The sequence below is a fragment of the Bubalus kerabau genome, chromosome 12, assembly GCF_029407905.1.
Source record: "Bubalus kerabau isolate K-KA32 ecotype Philippines breed swamp buffalo chromosome 12, PCC_UOA_SB_1v2, whole genome shotgun sequence".
In the NCBI taxonomy this organism is placed as follows: Eukaryota; Metazoa; Chordata; class Mammalia; order Artiodactyla; family Bovidae; genus Bubalus; species Bubalus kerabau.
In genome coordinates this window covers 48,219,796-48,237,457 of record NC_073635.1, presented here as the reverse complement: position 1 = coordinate 48,237,457, position 17,662 = coordinate 48,219,796, and the positions used below count along the sequence as shown (strand labels likewise).

The window sequence follows — 17,662 nt, the reverse complement described above, 5'->3', positions numbered from 1 at the left end:
CCTATATATTCACACACACACAAGCAAGTACACATACATATGTACATACTGGGATGATATTAAGATGCACTTCTTACTATAGGTCACGGTCAAAAAAAGATAAAAGTTATTTGTCCATGTGGTTGTTATATCTTTAATTAAAAAGGATCAAGTGTATATTCAAATCAGTCCAAACCCAAATCTGCTGCAGGTCAACTTTGGAGCCAGTTTACTGAGAGTTTGATCACTTGGTGAAAAGTGATCTTTTTAGATCAGATCTTTTAGATTTGAGGAGTGGAGGGATCATATGTTACAGTTTGTAGTATGTTACTAAGACAAATATCATATTAACCAGGAACCTGAGTGAACTGGACAGACTTTGCATCTGAGTCATTTTTCTGATTCTTTCATTCTTCTCTGATATTTCTAGCCATTATTATTATTTATTCACAAAATAATTTTGATTTTATAAAAGTATCTACTTAAAATTTCTAATAAAGACTATGTTATTGGTGCTGTTAATTATCTTATTATATATTATGGCTGTTTAAATCTTTTCTATACAATGATTCAACAAATTAGTTGAATTTTTATCAGTAATTCATGTTCTCTAAACATAAAAATTCTGGTTATTCTGAAGTTTTTATTAGTTTTAAAACATGCAGTTTTGCATACTGCTCCTAAAATGCTATGTCTGTATGCAATTAAATATACTTTTTCAATTAGAATTGCAGTTTTCGTACCATACATCTCTTCATAGAAATTACTTATATTATCACTAAAAAATCTTACTATATTGTGTTAAAATTCATTCAGATAGTTCATTCTGAATATTTTCATAAAGGCAAAATAAGCATAATGAACTCCAATGATGGAACTACTATTTCTTTTAAAACATGCTATCTTTATTAATAAAATATTTATTTCATCAATACTATGGCCAGGAGAAAAATACATGATATGAAGGATAAAAACCAAACAAACAAATACCTCAACTGTCAGCACTGACCGAGTGATGTGACATGTCAGTGCGCCAGGTGCTTCTCTTAGGCTGGGTTATCTCTAATTCTCAGGGCGAATATGCATGTAGTATTATTACTCCTACCTTACACATCAAAAAACTGAGGTTTAAATAACTTGCCTAGAGACAGATTAACTCAGTCTGTCCCACCTGAAAGCCCATGGTTTTCATAATCTAATGGCAAATGAATATAGCAACATATGATTTAAATGCTACAGACATGTAAGATGTTCTTACCTTTATTATACCTTTTTATTACTCAGCTCTTAAGTTTTATAGCCATTTCACCCTAAAACAAAACAAGGCAAAAGAAAAAACTCCACAGTGTTTTTAATAAAGGTTGATGATTCTACTGATCCCATGCAACTGGAGCATTTTTTTTCATGGTGGTGGTGGGTAGAGATGATATATATACTCATCTCTGGTTCAGTATATAACAAAAAGCATACTTCGTCCCATCAAAACTGGAAACTAATTCTTCAACAAATATTTATTTACTACCTACTAGAAATAAGAACTGTACTAAATGGTGGAAATACTCAGACCAATAAAAACATACACAAAAAGCTTACAGACAGCCAGGTCACTAATTATATGGACGTGTGGGTGTGTGCACATATATAGGTGTGTGTATATATATATATATATATATATAAGAGAGAGAGAGAGAGGTATATAAGGCATGAAGGGGATATGTAGGCCACTTTTACCTGGGGTTCAGAAGAGGCTTAAAAGAATAGGTGATACTTGAAACCGATCTTATACGACAAGTATCTGTGATGTAGACAAGGGTATGCTGGGCAGAGACCAGAATGTGTGAAAGCATGGTGACAAAAAATAGCATGGAACGCTTGGAGAATTACAAGCGAAGCACAAGTAGTTATGTATGGGGGGAGCATGGTGGGGGGTGTGTGTGTGTGTTGTGTAATGTAAGAGGAAATTGGGTAGGCAGGCAAGGCTTGGATAATGGACACTTTTATATACCATTATTCTTAGGAAACAGACAACTCTGACTGTGGAAGAAAGAAAAATAGATTTATATTTAGAAACAGCACTCTGGCAACAAGGTGGAGGGCTTAAAGAATAGAAAGGAAGGTGAAGCAGATGCTTACTAAAATAATTCAGATGAGAGATAAGAGATTGTACTAAGTCAGTGCCACTGAACAAGGACATTTAGTAGAGAGATGTTCAGAGATGGGGTGAACTGAGTAGGGAAGACTGTATTTGCTGAATTCTCCTTCTGTACTGTTTGAATTAGGATTATATATATTTCCACATATACAACTGGTTTAGTAAGAAAGGCCTACACCAAATAGAACTGCCTTATGATCCAGCAATCCCACTGCTGGGCATACACACTGAGGAAACCAGAATTGAAAGAGACACGTGTACCCCAATGTTCATCGCAGCACTGTTTATATAATAGCTAGGACATGGAAGCAACCTAGATGTCCATCAGCAGATGAATGGATAAGAAAGCTGTGGTACATATACACAATGGAGTATTACTCAGCCATTAAAAAGAATACATTTGAATCAGTTCTAATGAGGTGGATGAAACTGGAGCCTATTATACAGAGTGAAGTAAGCCAGAAAGAAAAACACCAATACAGTATACTAACACATATATATGGAATTTAGAAAGATGGTAACAATAACCCTGTGTACGAGACAGCAAAAGAGACACTGATGTATAGAACAGTCTTTTGGACTCTGTGGGAGAGGGAGAGGGTGGGATGATTTGGGAGAATGGCATTGAAATACCTATAATATCATATATGAAACGAGTCGCCAGTCCAGGTTCGATGCACGATACTGGATGCTTGGGGCTGGTGCACTGGGACGACCCAGAGGGATGGTATGGGGAGGGAGGAGGGAGGAGGGTTCAGGATGGGGAACACATGTATACCTGTGGCGGATTCATTTTGATATATGGCAAAACCAATACAATATTGTAAAGTTTAAAAATAAAAAAAAAAAGGCCTACACCAAAAGGGCTACTTCATGCTGAAGCCATAAAACAAGATGAGGTAAGATGCACATCTTAGTAAGAAGAGTGCCGTGATAGAACTCTGGCGTTTGTTGACATTGATGGAACAGAGAAACAAAAGGAAATGGAGGAGACTTCAAAGTAGGAGGGTAACAAAGTGGGTGCAGCGGGAGCAAAGGATACATTATTTGGTGGGGGAGGTGGATGTAAGCAAGGACGTGGGGAGAGAAAGATAACAAAAGATAAGGATGACAAATAGGTTAAACTGGACTGAATTGGGTTTCTATGGCCATGCTAAAGAACTGGCCATGCTAAAGAATCTGGACATTTTCTGGGAGGAGATGGACATTTTAAAACAGGAAATAATGATCTACAGCCTGGAGGAGAGTTTTGGGTGGAAGAAAGACTTTTGATGGACTGATGAATTAAACTGTATTTGAGAGACCATATGTATACTTGTGGCTTATTCATGTTGACGTATGGCAGAGGCCAACATAATAAGCAGAGACATTACTTTGCCAACAAAGGTCCGTCTAGTCAAGGCTATGGTTTTTCCTGTGGTCATGTATGGATGTGAGAGTTGGACTGTGAAGAAGGCTGAGCGCCAAAGAATTGATGCTTTTGAACTGTGGTGTTGGAGAAGACTCTTGAGAGTCCCTTGGACTGCAAGGAGATCCAACCAGTGCATTCTGAAGGAGATCAGCCCTGGGATTTCTTTGGAAGGAATGATGCTGAAGCTGAAACTCCAATAATTTGGCCACCTCATGCGAAGAGTTGACTCATTGGAAAAGACTCTGATGCTGGGAGGGATTGGGGGCAGGAGGAGAAGGGGACGACAGAGGATGAGATGGCTGGATGGCATCACTGACTTGATGGACGTGAGTCTGAGTGAACTCCGGGAGTTGGTGATGGACAGGGAGGCCTGGTGTGCTGCGATTCATGCGGTCGCAGAGTCGGACATGACTGAGCGACTGATCTGATCTGATCTGAACATAATATTGTAAAGCAATTATCTTCCAATTGAAAAATAGGAGAGAGAGAAAAAAAAAGTGGTATATACATACAATGGAATACTACTCAGCCATAAAAAACATTTTGCCACGTGCAACAACATGAACGGATTTGGAAGCTATTTATGATAAGTGAAATAAGTCAGAGAAAGACAAATACTATATGTCATCACTTGTATGTGGAATCCAAAAAATAAAACAAACTAATGATTATAACAAAAAGAAAACAGACTCATAGATACAGAGAACCAAGTAATGGTTACCAGCAGGGAGAGGGAAAAGGAGAGTAGGGATTAGCAGGTACAAACTATTATGCAAAAAGTAAATAAGCCACGAGGAGACACTGAAAAATACAGGGTATATCGACAATATATTATTAACTATAAATGGAATAAACCTTTAAAAACTTTGAAAAAATTGTAAGCAACATAGTACTTCATCCAAATGTTTACTTTCTAAGCTTTGCATTTCTACTGGTGAAATAAAAGCACTAGTCTTTATGACTCAGAGAAGGCAATGGCACCCCACTCCAGTACTCTTGCCTGGAAAATCCATGGACAGAGGAGCCTGGTAGGCTGCAGTCCATGGGGTCGCTAAGAGTCGGGAACGACTGAGTGACTTCACTTTCACTTTTCACTTTCATGCATTGGAGAAGGAAATGGCAACCCACTCCAGTGTTCTTGCCTGGAGAATCCCAGGGACGGGGAAGCCTGGTGGGCTGCCGTCTATGGGGTCGCACAGAGTCGGACACGACTGAAGCGACTTAGCAGCAGTAGCAGTCTGTATGAAAGAATTTTAAGTATCAACAAACTTTCAGGTAAACACCTTGGGAAGCAAAGGGACTCAATAAGTCATACTAGTTTTCATCTTTTCTATGAAACTGGGATACATCTTAGAACTGCTATCGGCCCTGCTTGCACATCAAGAAATCTGGTCTTAGTTGTTTACACTGTAGTTTCAACTGAGTTCTGGCTAACCCTTCATTGGTTGAGTATTAACTGCCACAAAAATGTCTTCAGGAAGATGATAATGTGATTCACCACTAAAAGTTTGTGTTAGAAGAAAAGCGTAGAAACAGAATTGTGTAATATATGATAAAAATCATTGTCTAAAGTCTACTAGAATGTTTGTCTAAAATTAGAAGAAAAATTGAAGTGATAATAAAGCACTGTATCACAGTTTAACTGGCAGTATCATCTCCTTTTGACTTTTTGCATGCATGCTCAGCTGCTCCCCCATGGACTATTTGCAACCCCATGGCCTGTGGTCCTCCAGGCTCCTCTGTCCATGGAAGTTTTCAGGCAAGAATACTGGAATGGGTTGCCATTTCCTCTCTGGGGGATATTCCTGACCCAGGGATTGAACCCATTTCTCCTGCACTGCAGGCAGATTCTTTACCATTGAGCCACCTGGGAAACCCTTTGACTCTTCAGTGATACAAAAAAAGTGGAACTTTTTTTTTTTCCTTTCATATTAGTGGAGTCTTAGAAATATGGTGGGAAAGGTTGACTGTGCAGTTTTAGGGCTGGGGTTGGCATGTGAATCTCCTTTAAAATGCTGAGGTGGGGCTCTAGGAGTCATGTGTATTATAGACTCCTTCCTAGAGTCCGGGTTCAACCAGAATGCTGGTGGAACAACCCTCCCAATTTCTCAAGTCAGGTACTCAGAGGACAGAGGCAAATGTTCTTCTCATATAGACACATGCATTTATTATGTTTATGGAAATCATGTTTCCTAAGGTCACTGGTAGAAACTACAACATATTGCCAAGCATTACAAAGACTCCATTAAGTAAAAACTCCTTCCGCCACATAATTTTTCCTTATCTGGGCAGACATTAGACACCCTTACTATTTCCTTTTCTCAGTATTAATGTTTCAAAATTCCACATTACATTTGTAGATGCTCTGAAATTTTCCTATAGCAAATCCCTTTTCTGATATTCTGTAACACTTCCATATTTCTTTAAAATACTTGTTCTTGGTAAATAAATGGAGGCAGTGAGGAAGAAAGGGGGAGCGAGAGGGGGTATCACATACACACAGTAAGTAATTCAAACTTCGGAGAGGGAATATTAACTGAAAGACTCTCTTCCATGCATCCCGGAACCTCAGTGCCTTTTCCACAATAGTAACCAACATCAATGACATCTTTTGGTGTGCATCATTCCAAATGTCTTCATGCATGTAGCATAAGCATACTGACATGTATGTATAGCCTTCATGTATATGTATGTACACAGTGCTGCTGCTGCTAAGTCGCTTCAGTCGTGTCTGACTCTGTGTGACCCCATAGATGGCCTCCCATCAGGCTCCGCCATCCCTGCAATTCTCCAGGCAAGAACAATAGAGTGGGTTGCCATTTCCTTCTCCAATGCATGAAAGTAAAAAGTGAAAGTGAAGTCGCTCAGTCATGTCCAATTCTTAGTGACCTCATGGACTGCAGCCTACCAGGTTCCTCCACCCATGGGATTTTCCAGGCAAGAGTACTGGAGTGGGTTGCCATTGCCTTCTCCGATGTACACACTAGGCAATGAAATTTTGGGTACAAAGAATATTGCTGGAATGTAATCTTTGTTTATAGATATATTTAAAAGATAGGATTTTGCTACTTATCTTTATAATTTTTATAAAGCTAACTATGTTATATGCAGAGTACATCATGAGAAATGCTGGACTGGAAGAAACACAAGCTGGAATCAAGATTGCCGGGAGAAATATCAGTAACTTCAGATATGCAGATGACACCACCCTTATGGCAGAAAGTGAAGAGGAACTCAAAAGCCTCTTGATGAGAGTGAAAGTGGAGAGTGAAAAAGTTGGCTTAAAGCTCAACATTCAGAAAATGAAGATCATGGCATCCGATCCCATCACTTCATGGGAAATAGATGGGGAAACAGTGGAAATGGTGTCAGACTTGATTTTTCTGGGCTCCAAAATCACTACAGATGGTGATTGCAGCCATGAAATTAAAACACGCTTACTCCTTGGAAGGAAAGTTATGACCAACCTAGATAGCATATTCAAAAGCAGAGACATTACTTTGCCAACACAGTTTCGTCTAGTCAAGGCTATGGTTTTTCCTGTGGTCATGTATGGATGTGAGAGTTGGACTGCGAAGAAGGCTGAGTGCCGAAGAATTGATGCTTTTGAACTGTGGTGTTGGAGAAGACTCTTGAGAGTCCCTTGGACTGCAAGGAGATCCAACCAGTCCATTCTGAAGGAGATCAGCCCTGGGATTTCTTTGGAAGAAATGATGCTAAATCTGAAACTGCAGTACTTTGGCCACCTCATGCGAAGAGGATGGAAAAGATTGGAAAGAGGATGGAAAAGATTTTCATTGGAAAAGATTCTGATGCTGAGAGGGATTGCGGGCAGGAGGAGAAGGGGACGACAGAGGATGAGATGGCTGGATGGCATCACTGACTCGATGGATGTGAGTTTGAGTGAACCCCAAGAGTTGGTGATGGACAGGGAGGCCTGGCGTGCTGCGATTCATTGGGTCGCAAAGAGTCGGACACGACTGAGTGACTGAACTGAACTGACACATATCATGTTGTATATGTTAAATATATGTAATTTAAATTAAAAAACAATTAAAAAGCACAATGAAAAACATAAATAAAAATTCAAGCTGTAAAACTTCCAAAGGTGAAGCACAAGAAACATAAGAAGAGACAGATAACTTGAACTTCATCAAAATTACAAACTGTGATTGAAGGAACTAACAAGAAAGCAAAAGACAACCAACAGAATGAGAGAAAATATTTGTAAATCACATAGCTAAAAGAATTTAATATCCAAATACATAAAGAACATTTATTACTCAACAACAAAAAGACAAACAACTCAATTTAAAAATAGGCAAGGAGTTTCGGTAGACATTTCTACAAAGCTCATTTTAGTTCAGTTGCTCAGTCATGTCCGACTCTTTGTGACCCCATGGACTGCAGCATGTTAGGCTTCCCTGTTCATCACCAACTCCTGCAGCTTACTCAAACTCATGTCCATCGAGTCAGTGATGCCATCCAACCATCTCATCCTCTGTCATCCCTTTCTCCTTCTGCCTTCAATCTTTCCCAGCATGAGGGTCTTTTCTATTGAGTCAGTTCTTTGCATCAGGTGGCCAAAGTATTGAAGATTCAGCTTCAGCATCAGTCCTAATGAATATTTAGGACTGATTTCCTTTAGGATGGACTGGTTGGATCTCCTTGCAGTCCAAGGGACTCTCCCAGAGTCTTCTCCATGACCACAGTTTGAAAGCATCAATCCTTCGGTGCTCACTTTCTTTCTAGTCTGACTCTCACATCCATACATGACTACTGGAGAAACCATAGCTTTGACTAGATGGACCTCTGTCAGCAAAGTAATAACTCTGCTTTTTAATATGCTGTCTAGGTTGGTCATAGTTTTTCTTCCAAGAAGCAAGCATCTTTTAATTTCATGACTGGAGTCACCATCTGCAGTGATTTTGGTGCCCCCCAGAATATTCTCTCACTGTTTCCACTGTTTCCCCATCCATTTCCCATGAAGTGATGGGACCAGATACCATGATCTTAGTTTTCTGAATGTTGAGTTTTAAGCCGACTTTTTAACTCTCCTCTTTCAATTTAGTTCTACTTTACTTTCTGCCATAAGGGTGGTGTCATCTACATATCTGAGGTTATTGATATTTCTCCCGCCAATCTTGATTCCAGCTTGTGCTTCATCCAGCAGTATTTCTCATGATGTACTCTGCATATAAGTTAAATAAGCAGGGTGACAATATACAGCCTTGACGTACTCCCTTCCCAATTTGGAACCAGTCTATTGTTCCATGTCCAGTTCTAATTGTTGCTTCTTGATCTGCATACAGATTTCTCAGGAGGCAGATAAGGTGGTCTGGTATTCCCATCTCTTTAAGAATTTTCCAGTTTGTTGTGATCCACACAGTCAAAGGCTTTGGCATACTCAATAAAGCTGAAGTAGAGGTTTTTCTGGAACTCTCCTGCTTTTTTGATGATCCAACAGATGTTGGCAAGTTGACATCTGGTTCCTCTGCCTTTTCTAAAACCAGCTTGAACATCTGGAAGTTCAGTGTTCACGTACTGTTGAAGTCTGGCTTGGAGAATTTTGAGCATTACTTTGCTTGCGTGTGAGATGAGTGCAGTTATGCAGTAGTTTGAGCATTCTTTGGCATTGCCTTTCTTTGGGATTGGAATGAAAACTGACCTTTTCCAGTCCTGTGGCCACTGCTCAGTTTTCCAAATTTGCTGGCATATTGAGTGCAACACTTTCACAGCATCATCTTTTAGGATTTGAAATAGCTCAACTGGAATTCCATCACCTCCACTAGCTTTGTAGTGATGCTTCCTATGGCCCACTTGACTTCGCATTCCAGAATGTCTGACTCTAGGTGAGTGATCACACCATCATGGTTATTTGGGTCATGAAGATCTTTTTCGTATAGTTCTTCAGTGTATTTTTGCCACCTCTTCTTCATATCTTCTGCTTCTTTTAGGTCCATACCATTTTTGTCATTTATTGTGCCCATCTTTGCATGAAATGTTCCCTTGGTATCTCTAATTTTCTTGAAGAGATCTTTAGTCTTTCCCATGCTATTTTTTTCCTCTATTTCTGTGCACTGAATACTGGGAAAGGCTTTCTTATCTCTCCTTGCTATTCTTTGGAAATCTGCATCCAAATGGGTATATCTTGTATTTCTCCAAAAGAGATATACTAATGGCCAATAAACACACAAAATGATGCTTAGCATCATTAATTATAAGGTTAATACAAATTGAAATCACAATGAGACACCATTTCACACCCACTAAGATCGCTAGATGGAGAAGATGGAGAAGGCAATGGCACCCCATTCCAGTACTCTTGCCTGGAAAATCCCATGGATGGAGGAGCCTGGTAGCCTGCAGTCCATGGGGTCGCTAAGAGTCGGATGCGACCGAGCGACTTCACTTTCACTTTTCACTTTCATGCACTGGAGAAGGAAATGGCAACCCACTCCAGTGTTCTTGCCTAGAGAATCCCAGGGATGGGGGAGCCTGGTGGGCTGCCATCTATGGGGTCGCACGGAGTCAGACATGACTGAAGCGACTTAGCAGCAGCAGCAGCAGCAGTAGCAGCAGCAAGATGGCTAGAATTTAGAAAAACCCAGAAAATGGAAAATATGCATTGGCGAGAATGAGAGAAACTGGAACCCTGAACATTACTGATGGGAATGTAAATGGTGCAGTTGGTGTGACAAACAGTTCCATGGTTCCTCAAAAAGTTAACAGAATTACCATGTGACCCAGTAATTCCACTCTTAGGTGTGCAGTCAAAACTGAAAATAGGTGTTCAAACAAACAAAAATGTACATGAATGCTCAGTGCCATTTACAACAGGCAAATGATGGAAATGATAAATGTACACCACTGGTGAACAGATAAACAAAATATGAAATATTTGTACAATGGAAATATTAGTCATAAAAAATTAAGTACTGATAGTGCAACATATTAATATATGAACCTTGAAAACATTATGCTGAGAGAAGCCAGATACACAAAGGCACATTTTGTATGATTCCATTTATATGAAGTATGTGGAACAGGCCCATAGAGACAGAAAGCACATTAGTGGTTTCCAGGGGCTGCAGGGAAGGGAGACTGAGCAGCAAAGTGCTTAGCGCGTTCAGTGTTTCTCTCTGGGTGATGTGAATGTTCTGTAAATAAGTAGTGGTGATGATTGTACATTACAAACATAAAAACTATTGAACTGTACAATTTAAAATGTTTAAAATGGTGAATTTTATGTTACGTGAATTTTACTCCAATAAAAAAAGAAAAGGGCTTCCCTGATAGCTCAGCTGGTAAAGAATCTGCCTGCAATGCAGGAGACCCCAGTTCTATTCCTGGGTCAGGGAGATCTGCTGGAGAAGGGATAAGGCTATGCATTCCAGTATTCTTGGGCTTCCCTTGTGGTTCAGCTGGTAAAGAATCCGTGTGCAAAGTTGGAGACCTGGGTTCGATCCCTGAGTGGGAAAGATCCCCTGGAGAAGGGAAAGGCTACCCAGTGAACCCTTCCAGTTTATTAGGCTGTAGTAACAGAATGGAGAACTATGTTTCAATCTTTGCTCTTGTTAGGAATAGATAGTCAGAAATGTTTAAAAAAAAAAAGACCAAAAAACCCAAACAACAAAAAGGTAAAATAACATTTTGTAACATACAGAAGTGAAAAGAATTTATCTCCAGCGGACCTATTTTATAAATATTGTTAAAAGAAGTATATCAACCAGAAGCAATATGATGCCAGGTGGAAATTTGGATTTACACAAAGGAATAAAGAACACTGTTGAAAATCAGTAAAAAATCTATGTGTGAGTCTGTCCCTGGACTCTGTTCCAGTTATCTTTGTCTTTATGTCACTACCACATCATCTTCATTACTGCAGCTTTATAATGTCTTGAAAGTAGATGGTACTGGTCCTCCAATTCTGTTCAGGTTTAAAGCTTTTTGGCTCTTCTGTGTCCTTTCCATACAAACATTCAAAATGGATCATAAATTTAAACTATGAAAGATCTACAGGACTACACAGACAAAAACACTCTAACCATGAGTAAGGCAAAGATATTTTAGATACAACATACAAAACACAGTCTAAAAAAGACTGAACTGAAAAAACGGACGAGATAAAAACTTGTGCTCTTCGAAGAACAGCATTAAGAGATGGAAAGACAGGCCATAGAGTGGGAGAAAATATGTGGAAACCATATAGCTGATAAGACACTTGTATCTAGAATACACAAATAATTCTCAAAATTCTCTAATTAAAAAAAAAAAGAAACTTGACTCCCTAAAAAAAAAAAAATAATAATCTGATATAATGAGCAAAAAATTTGAACAGACACTCTCCCAGTAAGAGAAACAAAGAGCAAAGATGAATCATTATGAAAATGCAAATTAAAACCACTATGAGAATGGGGTAAACTTAAAAAGACTGACCATATCAAATCATCGCAAGGATGTAGAGGAACTAGAACTTTCATATGCTGCTAGTAGAAAAAGTAGATAGTATGAACATTTGGAAAACAGATTGGCAGTTTCTTAAAACATTAGACACCTACCACACAATCCAGCTATTCCACTCCCAGGCATTTACCCCAGAGAAACAGAAACATAGGTTTATATAAAGACTTGTACATGGATGTTCATATCAGCTTTATTTATAATAGGTAAAAACTAGAAATAACCTAAATATCTATCAAGAAGTGAATGGATGAACAACTGTGGTAAATCCATACAATGGAATGTTCCTCAGCAATGTAAAAGGGATGGACTATGGACAAATCTTGAGATAATTATGCAGAATGAAAGAAGACGGACAAAAAAAATAGTGTGTGCATATTATATATATATATAAGGCTTCCCCAGTTGCTCATGCATATATATTGAATTTACATAAAAGTCTAGGAAATGCAAACTAATCTACAGTGACATGATGCAAACCAGTGGTGGCTTAGGGACAAGGATGGGGGTGGGGAGGGCTGGGACAGGGATTCCCAAGGGACACAAGGAAACACGGCAGCGACACATCTGTTCACTGTCTTGGTTTTGGTGATGGCTTCACGGTTATGCATGTCAGTTATACTGTACAGATTAAATCTGTGCAGATCAGTTTACATCAATTATGACTCAATAAAGCTGCTATAAAAGGAGTATCTATTTTCATTTTGAATATTTTCTAGCACTTTGATTTAGACTATTCATTTATGTATAATCTCAGTATAATTTGAATAACATAGAAATTAATGTTAAACTTAAATATTAGTCAGTTGATTTTTATCTCTGTATTAATTCTCAGAAAATTCCAACATGGTTTAAATATATAAATTACTCAAAAGAATAAAGATTCTGAGAGACTTTTCTTCCTGTTTTTTCAACATCTATCATGAAGAGTCTACTGGTATACAAGCAATCTAATATTATCACCTTTCAGCTAATTAGTTTATGGAATTCTTTTTCAATTTAAGAAAATTTTTCTAAGGCAGGTAAAAGTAAAATCCATGGAATATATCAAATTCTAATACTTTTTTCAATTGCAAGGGAAAAAGTATAAACTACAGTCAGTAGAAACCTTTTTAGGATTACTGATTCTCTATGTCTTATGAAAAAATTTCAAACATACACAAAAGTACAGAACTGAATACTGAATATATATGTACCCGTCACCAAGCTTCAATCATTATCAACATTTTGAGATTCTTGTATTATTTACTGAGCTCCTCTCCCACATTTTTATGGAACATGAATTCCAGGCATTATATCAATATCACATCATATCATATCATATCACAAATACTTTGAGCATAAAGATCCTCCTAATGCTGTAGCATTAAAAGCACATTACATAGAAGGCACTATGTAGACAAATATGAACAGGTCTGTAGGCAAACAAATGCAGAATATATGGTACATATTAATAGTTTTTAATATACTCATTTAAAAGTCCCTTTATTATAAGACCTAAAATACTAAAATAGAAAAATTCATTATGCTGAAACTCAGGAAATAAAGGGAATGCTACGAAGGTGGTATCTTTGGTTTGAACTGGTTTTATTACTTGAATTTCAGAAGAATAGGAAATTGGAATTAGATACTGATTAAATAAGAAGACTGGAAGTACTATGTAAAATATACATATTGTCTTTAAATGATACAGTAAAATGCTAAGCAAAAGAAATATAAATTTGAGATTTTTAAAAGTAAGTATAATTTGGGAACTATCATATATCAAAGACTGTGAGGGGTTAAGTGTATACCAGTCAAGTGTGTTTAATAGATAAGTCATTTTTCATCAAGGAAGTAAAAAAGCAAATTTATTTTAAAAATGAGGCTTTAGTTTAAAACTTAAAATGCCACCAAATTTGCTAAACTTGCTTTGCCAGTGTATATTTTCAGAAACCAAAGCTTTGTCTGTCTAGCCTGCATTTATATTTAGTCTAGGTATTTAATCTCTTTTTTTGATCTTAGGTTTTACCATACACTGTAAGTTGCTTTATTCAGTTAGTTTTCATAGACTGTAAAATCATTTTGTACCAGCAAACAGCTTATTTTGAAACTGCTCAGAAAATACACAAAGGAGTAACAAGGAATTACAACCAATACTGTGATTCTTTATGTGTGTTTCATTTGTTTAGGTTATTTACCTCTTGTGAAAGCTGTGTTACTTGGTTCTTTTGATGGTCCAGGTCTTTTAAAACCAACGAGTTTTGTTTTTCTAACTGAAGCACTCTTCTTGCCAAGTGGACACTAGGAGAATGGAATAAGAAAATCAGTGTGTATAAAAGAGGACTATTACCTCAAACATTAAAAATGTGCTGTGTGCTTGAAAATTGACCATCTCCTAATAACACTTAAATATTAACAGGAAAAAATATAGAGTCAAGTAGTATTCTCAGGTGTCAACAGTAGGAGACCAACATCCCAACTCAGAACTTTGAAAGTAAAATAAAAAATCTTCATGAAAATGCACTGTGATATGTTGATTACCGCAGTAATAGTTTCTAGCCCTTGCTATAAAAGTGGAGAGTTACACTGTGATATCTGCTTGAAAAGACCTCAAGAAAGCAATTTACAGCTTTTTTCCATTTTTTATAAAAATTTCCTTTTTACAAACAAATAAGGCAATTAGTTGAAACAATAATAACCTTGCACTTTGAAAAGCATCAGTGTTCAGTGTTTTCCTCAGACAACATAATGCATTTCATAACAAAAAACACAACTGAAAAGATTTTCTACTGAAAATAGAGATGAAAAACATGTAGGAAAAGTAGAGACAGATGTCTAAGAGTAAAGGTAAAGATTCTGTACTAAAAGAAGAAACTAAAAGATCACACTGTGATGACCACATCACAACTTATTTACTGAGTGTAATCTTCAGTATTTAAAATCACATTAAATGAAAAATGTCCCAATTCCACTTTTAAGACACAACGGAAAAATTAAAAAAGGCTCAGCTATAAAGTGGTTCCTCCTAACCACTGGGGCACAATGCTTTAAGAAACTGCTAAAAATGCTGAAAAGACTTGTTCTGTAATTCCAGAAACTTAAAAATTTAATATTTATTACATTTTCATAGTCCATAAGCTTGGTCCATTAATCCCAGAATCTCAAGATCTGCAGAAATTGAGAAGACAGGATGTTCTACAATGACAAAAAGAAAAATATTTTCGTTCTAACTCAAATTATAGGACAGAAATAATTCCATTGTATTTTAAATACTTCCTAACATCAGAAAAAGGAATTCATACAAAACTCTGGAAAAAATTGCCAAATATCACCCTATATACCTATTTCTAAGAACCTGTTATTCCAAATGATGAGTTCTTTTGTTATACAGTGAACTGGGTAGCTCACTTAAGTATGCTCATATCTGAGTTTCTATCTTTTCGACGCCTAAGATTTTGCCTTAATAACCAATTGAAGTTAGACATGGAAAACACACAGTCTTTCTGTGCCTGACAATCATTTTTTACCAAAAAACAGCTTTATCAACATAAAATTTTCTTGATATGTAATTTACAATACCAGAAATCCCATTGATTTAAACTTTACAATTCAATGGCTTTTAGTATATAGAGAATTGTACAACTATCACTATAATTTAGTTTTAGAATATTTTCATTACTCCTCCCCCTTAAAAAAAATTTGTACCCATTAGCATTACTCCCTTTCCTCCCTGTTTAGTCTGAGGGAATCATTCATTTACTCTCTGCCTTTATTGATTTTTAAAGTATTTGCAGTTTAGTTAAGTTCAGTTGCTCAGTCGTGTCTGACTCTTTGGAACCCTATGCATTGCAGCATGCCAGGCTTCTTTGTCCATCACCAACTCCCGGAATTTACTCAAACTCATGTCCATCGAGTCAGTGATGCCACCCAATCATCTCATCCTCTGTGGACCCCTTCTCCTCCTGCCCTCAATCTTTCCCAGCATCAGGGTCTTTCCCAAAGAATCAGTTCTTTACATCAAGTGGCCAAAGTGTTGGAATTTCAGCTTCAGCATCAGTCCTTCCAATGAATATTCAGGACTGATTTCCTTCAGGATGGACTGTTTGGACCTCCTTGCAGTCCAAGGGACTCTCAAGAGTCTTCTCCAACAAACACAGTTCAAAAGTGTCTTCAGTGCTCAGCATTCTTTGTAAGTCCAACTCTCACATCCATACATGACTACTGGAAAAACCATAGCTTTGGCTAGACAGACCTTTGTCAGCAAAGTAATGTCTCTGCTGAGAAGGAAATGGCAACCCACTCCAGCGTTCTTGGCTGGAGAATCCCAAGGATGGAGGAGCCTGGTAGGTTGCCATCTATGGAGTCGCAGAGTCGGACACGACTGAAGCAACTTAGCAGCAGCAGCAGCTAGGTTGGTCATAGCTTTTCTTCCAAGGAGCAAGCATCTTTTAATTTCATGGCTGGAGTCACCATCTGCAGTGATTTTGGAGCCCCCCCAAAACAAAGTCTCTCACTGTTTCCCCATCTATTTGCCATGAAGTGATGGGACTGGATGCCATCATCTTAGTTTTCTGAATACTGAGTTTTAAGCCAGCTTTTTCACTCTCCTCTTTCACTTTCATTAGGAGACTCTTTAGCTCTTCTTCACTTTCTGCCATAAGGGTGGTGTCATGTTATTGATATTTCTCCCTGCAATCTTGATTCCAGCTTGTGCTTCTTCCAGCCCAGCATTTCACGGATATACTTTGCATATAAGTTAAATAATCAGGGTGACAATATACAGCCTTGATGTATTCCTTTCCCGATTTGGAACCAGTCTATTGTTCCATGTCCAGTTCCAACCGTTCTTGGCCTGCATACAGATTTTTCAGGAGGCAGGTAAGGTGGTCTGGTATTCCCTACTCTTGAAGAATTTTCCACAGTTTGTTGTTTATGGCTATCGTATATTCAATCCCCCAATGTAAAACATATCAAGTTCTCTAAAATCTGACTTTAAAATAAGATAGAGATCTTCTTCAAATAAGTTAATGCTAATTTTAAGTTATGTTTACATTTTAAATCTGTTGACTCATCTTTGCAAACATCAGTATTACATATCATTAGCTGTGTCTTTTCATTCGGTTAATTTAAAAACTTTGCAGTTATCTTCATTCATACTTTCATTCTCTTTTTCTCATCCTCCATACATGTTAAAATTAACTCTTTTATCTTTCTGTCTCCAACAGAACTCAGTACTAGGGTCTTTTTTGACATGGCAATTTCTTAATAAATGTATGTTGGTAGTATGGATCATATTTGTGTAGTGTTCAGTATAAAGAATACATTATTGCATAGAAACAGTTATTGATGAGATTAAATAGAATAAAGGATGCACAAAAATAATGAGATGCAAAGGTCACCCATTACTAACATTTTCAAGCAGTTAATGATTTGAAGACATCAGGTTTAATAATATTAAACAGCTCATTTGGTTTGGGTGCTTTTCGTTTTGTTTGGGAATTGCCTAATGCTCTTATGCAGATATGGTGTGATACCACTTATCAATGTAAAATACCACATAACACAAACCACTGAATTCAAGAAATTCTTGGTATGCTGGTGCTTAAGCCCTAACACCAAAGATATCACTACATTGAATTTCCCTGCTTTTGGCTGGAGGATTCTGAGGGAGAAAA

The 17,662-nt window shown here is 37.6% G+C and overlaps 1 protein-coding gene across 3 annotated transcripts in view; it reads right to left on the bottom strand.

The window, feature by feature from the left end:
• Positions 1-17,662, bottom strand: part of PIBF1 (progesterone immunomodulatory binding factor 1) — a 231,449-nt gene that overhangs the window by 60,298 nt on the left and 153,489 nt on the right. For all 3 annotated transcript variants that reach the window (XM_055542632.1, XM_055542633.1, XM_055542634.1), the window contains exon 14: positions 14,186-14,288. In XM_055542632.1, the coding sequence (XP_055398607.1) occupies positions 14,186-14,288 (103 nt within the window). The remainder of the gene's footprint in view (positions 1-14,185; positions 14,289-17,662) is intronic.